This window comes from Priapulus caudatus, unplaced genomic scaffold, assembly GCF_000485595.1.
Source record: "Priapulus caudatus unplaced genomic scaffold, Priapulus_caudatus-5.0.1 Scaffold79, whole genome shotgun sequence".
Classification (NCBI taxonomy): domain Eukaryota; kingdom Metazoa; phylum Priapulida; class Priapulimorpha; order Priapulimorphida; family Priapulidae; genus Priapulus; species Priapulus caudatus.
The window spans coordinates 621,700-626,348 of NW_014577140.1; the positions used below are offsets into that span (position 1 = coordinate 621,700).

A 4,649-nucleotide genomic window follows, 5' to 3' on the forward strand; every position below is an offset into this window, starting at 1 on the left:
ACAACAGGGAGGTGTTTGAGAGGGCCAACAGGTACCGCGAGCACGCTCTCTTGTCTATATATTGCATATATGCATATATAAGCATGCCCTCTTGTCATCGTCGGCATTCGGCTTGTAAATGTTGCATTTTTCTGGGTTCGGAATGGCTAGCGAGTATGAGGAAGCATGCTCTCTTGTCGTTGTTGGCTTTTGAAGCGTAAACGTCATCGTGTTGCAGGTTCAGGCAATGGCTAGTGATGTAATGTAGCTAATGTAATAAAGCATGTCCTCTTGTCGTCGTCGTCCTGTCCACAGTCGCATCCTCATCCTTCTCCCCTTCCTCCATCCCCATGCCCCCCTCCGCTTCCTTCCCCGCGTGCCTCCCTCCCTCCGCTTCCTTCCCCGCGTGCCTCCCCCCTCCCGCCTGTGCGCTGACGCTTCGTCTGCTCATACAGGATCATACAGCGACACAAGGCGAGTCGTAAGGACAGCAAGGGCATGCGGGACATGAAGGCAGTGAAGATCATCGCGGCTTACGGCACGTACAAGTCGAAGAAGAAGCCGCAGACCGTCTGTTCGCAGTTTCAGGTACGCTCTCTTGTTTTCGGCTCCTCTGTGAGCTTCCTTCTACGTTGATGATTGGCTGGCGGTATTCGTCGTCGTTTCTCGCGAGATTGTTTGTGAACGTGAGCAGAGATTTCTGTTGGTGGTTGTGTGATTATAATTATATTTTGTAGGAATTTTTTGGATGGGTGGTTGTTGTATTGGCATTAATGTCGTTGCTAAATTTTCGTCATTATTATGATATTTTTGTATATTTTACTTTACAATTCTTGATATAATAATATATAATTATTATAACAATTGTTATTGTTTGTTAATACTGTCGTTGTTGCCTTTCGTTTTGCTTCTATTTCAAGAGCAAATTATCACATTGTGGTTTCACTCGATAGTTGCTGCCGCTGCTCTTCTTGTTGTTGCTGTTTTTTCTGTTTTTGTTGCCTTGGTTATTTGTGATCAATAAACTATCATATTAATTATATTATAACTATTATTGCTACTATTTCGTAACATCGTCGTTTACGCTGTTCTATTGTTGCGTCGTCGTTTACGCTGTTCTATTGTTGCGTCGTCGTTTACGCTGTTCTATTGTTGCGTCGTCGATGCTTTAGTCGTCGTTGAGTCAGCTGATGGAGACGTTGAACAGAGCGAACCCGTTCTTCGTGCGATGCATCCGCTCCAACATGGACAAGGCGCCGTGCGAGTTCGTAGACGACGTCGTTCTCAGACAGCTCCGATACACTGGTGAGCACCGGCGTGGGCGTGGCACGGGCGTGGGCGTGGTGTGTGGGTGTGGCAGCAGGCGTGGCTGCGATGTGGGTGTGGCGCGGGCATGGCTATGTCTGGGCTGAGGTAGGGGGTTGGTGTGTAACGGAGAAAATGGGTGATTAGAGGTAGCGACTAGTGAGGGTAGCCAGGGTAGAAAGAGAACAGGTAGTGAACAAGAGTAACGTAAGGGGATGATTGAAGGAAGTGAGACTAGCCGGGGTTGAAAGAGAACAGGTTGCGAGCAATAGTAATGAAAGGTGATTATCAGAGGAAGTGAGGGTAGAGAAGGTAGGAAGAACATGTGGCGAATAGTACAAGGTAGTAGTACAATAGTAATACACGGGGCGTGACTAGAGGTGGGAGGGGTTACGACTAACGAGGATGACTGCTAACGAGGTCTAACGAGGATGTCTCCTTCGTCGTTAGGCATGCTGGAGACTGTGAGGATCCGACGCGCGGGCTACAACATCCGTCTCACCTTCGATGAGTTCATCCAGCACTACCGCATCCTGCTTCCCAGGGGACTGCTCAGCTCCCGCAAGGACGTGCAGAATCTGTTCCAGGGCCTGGGACTGGGGAGCGTCAACTGCCAGCTAGGTGAGTTAGCGTGGTGGCGGCGGTGGGGTCTGTCGCGAGACTGGGTTTCATGTGGTGGTTGAAATGTGCGTGGTACCATCGCTTCCTACACTCCTCTCCTCCTTCCCTCCCTCCTCCCTCTCTCTCTCTCTCCCGCAGTCTCTATCTCTCTACCACTCCCTTCCTCCTTCCCTCCCTCTCTCTCTCCCTCCCCTCCCTCTCTCTCTCTGGCTCTCTCCTGCAGTCTCTATCGGTGTATCCCTCTCCATTTTCTCTCCCTCTCTTTCTCTCTACATCAATCTTGTTTTCCCTTCTCCTCCACCCTTCGGCTTCCTAACTCTCTCTGTCACTAACAACTCACTTCCTAACTCTCTCTCTCTCTCGCTCTCCCTCTCTCTCTCTCTCTCTCCCTCTCTCTCTTTCACTCTCTCTCTCGCTCGGCGCGGCGGCGGGTTTCTCCCGGGGGGCGCCACTGTCCCGCGCGTGTTTGCGGCAGGGGGCAACGGGCGTGCAGGGGCATGGTAGACGTCCTTGCAGGCGGCGCACTTGTATGCCTTGCTGGCCGGCGGCGACGGAGCTCGCCCGACAGGGCGGCGCACGTGTCGCCGCGAGCGAGCCTTCGTCGCCTTCAGCCGGTGCGCCATCGCGTCGCCCGGGTGCAGATAGTGGTGGCGCGCCCGCTCTGGCGGCGACGCCGCGTCTGCCACCGCCGTCGTCCCGCTGCGAATCGTCCGTGTCACGCGTCGGCGGTGGGGCCTCTCGTGGCTTCGGCTTCGCGGAGCGGCCAAACCACCCTGGGCGGGATGTTCTGCTTCATCGAGACAGCCCCGTGCAGCAGCCCCCTGGTGCGACTTCGCGGCTTCGCCGGCGTTGCCAGCGGCGCCGGTCCGCGTACTCCAGCCTTCCGCGGCGATCGCGCTTGTGCATCTCCCGCGCTGCCGGCTCCTGATGGCGATCATCGCCGGCGGCAAGCGAGCCGGGCGACCCCGCCTCGAGCCACAGAACTGGCTCGGCACATCACACATAGTTTTCTCGGCGGAGAGCTCGATGCGTGGTCCGGCCACCGCCGGCTTGGCCCTCCGCGTACGATCGCGCGACGTACGCCTGCCTCCGTCGCTCGGTCGCGCACCGCGAGCGAGAACGGTGGACTTCATTAGTGTCCCTTCGCGAGTCGCCGCGCGCGGCCACGGCGTTCGTCGTCGACGATCGCTCCGCGCTGTCGCGACTTGCGACCGCGCGCTCGTCGCCTCCGCCGCGCGACGTGCCCGTCCGCCGCCGCGCCGCCTGGCCGTGCCCGGCTCCGCGTCGTCGGCGTCGTCTCGAAGGATCCGCGTGCCTGTCCTCCGGAGTCCGGGTCCGTTGCCGGGGTTTGCTGCGTCACCGGAGCAGGTCCTACCTGGCTCGTGTCTTGCGTCAGCAGCCGCTTCCGTCACTCTGGCGACAGCTCTCTCCTTGCTGGGGCCGGCGGCGGGCGACACGCGGGCGGCGGGCGACGACGCCGCGGGGCCGTGCTGCCGCGGCGGCGCCCCGGCTCGTCGATGCGGGGGAGCGTACTTTTCGGCGGCCGGCGGCGGCGCAGGGGGGTCCGGCATGCTGATAAGCACCAAGTCAATCGTGCTGCGCGGCTCGGTCGCCCCGCGGCCTGCCGTTGCTCGCCCCGCATCCGCCACGCAGGTTCCTCCGTGCACTCGTCCGCAGCGGCTGAACGGTGGGGACGCTCTCCCGCGCCGCCTGCGCCGCGCGCGCCCCGCATTGCGCGCGGTCCTCGCTGCTTGCACGTGCTGTCGCTTGCCGTCGTCACGGCGGAACGGCGACGTGTCGCGCATCTCCACGGTGATCGCGTCAGGCTGCGACCGCCGTCTCCGCGGGCAAACGGCGTGTGCGCGTCAGCCTCTCGGCTGCTCGTCTCCGCGGCAACCGTGTGCGCGTCAGCCTCTCGGCTGCTCGTCTCCGCGGCGACTCTCCGCTTCCGCCTCGCGCCGCGGATCGACGGAGCGTAGACGACGCCGCGCCTGTAGCCGCGCCACGCGCTCTGTATCGTCACCGTCGGCGTTGCGCTGCAGCTGGTACCCTCGCGTCGCGAGGCGCCGCCGCACCACGTCTGCAGCATCCCGCGCCGAGTACGTGGCGCGTCGCGCAGGTGGCGCGCAACGACGGCCCTGGATGAGCGCCGCGCCGAGCGCATCGTCGCGTAGGAGCGCACGCTGCAGGATGGCGCACCACATCGCTGGATGCTGCGGGGCACGTGTCGGATGATGCACTGATGCAGCAATGCGGTCGATGGTCGACTTCACACTCTCACGCATGAAGATCTAGTCCGTACCTATAGACAGGTAGAGAGAGGGAGTGAGAGAGGGAGCGAGAGAGCGAGGGAGATAGAGAGAGCGTGAGAGAGGTGGTGTTAGTATGTAAAGAAGAGCAGAGAGAGAAAAAGAGAGCAGGAAAAGAAGAAGAGCCGGAGAGAGAAGAGAGAGAAAGAGAGAGAGATGCGAAGTAGAGAAAGAGAGAGAAAGAAGAGGAGAGAGAGAGAGAAAAAGAGAGAGAAAAGCGAGAAGAGAGAGAAGAGGGAGAGTGCGAGAAGAGAGGGCGAGCGAGGCCGAGAGAGAGAGCACAGAGATACAAGATGTAGAGAGAGAGTTAGGAGAGTGAGTTGTTCAGTGACAGAGGAGAGGTTAGAAGGCGCAAACGGTGGAGGTGGAGGAGAGAGGCGAAAACAAGATTGATGTATAGCAGAAAAAGAGAGGGAGACGCCACTGCGAACGAGG

The 4,649-nt window shown here is 59.0% G+C and overlaps 1 protein-coding gene across 1 annotated transcript in view; it reads left to right on the plus strand.

Annotated features, from left to right (window-relative positions):
- LOC106821606 (unconventional myosin-IXa-like) overlaps window positions 1-4,649 on the plus strand; it is a 23,290-nt gene that overhangs the window by 15,617 nt on the left and 3,024 nt on the right. Inside the window, exons 8-13 of the mRNA XM_014826489.1 lie at window positions 1-31; window positions 435-567; window positions 1,152-1,284; window positions 1,735-1,905; window positions 2,720-3,592; window positions 3,948-4,004. The exon at window positions 1-31 is cut by the window's left edge and continues 237 nt beyond it. Coding sequence (XP_014681975.1) covers window positions 1-31; window positions 435-567; window positions 1,152-1,284; window positions 1,735-1,905; window positions 2,720-3,592; window positions 3,948-4,004 — 1,398 coding nt within the window. The remainder of the gene's footprint in view (window positions 32-434; window positions 568-1,151; window positions 1,285-1,734; window positions 1,906-2,719; window positions 3,593-3,947; window positions 4,005-4,649) is intronic.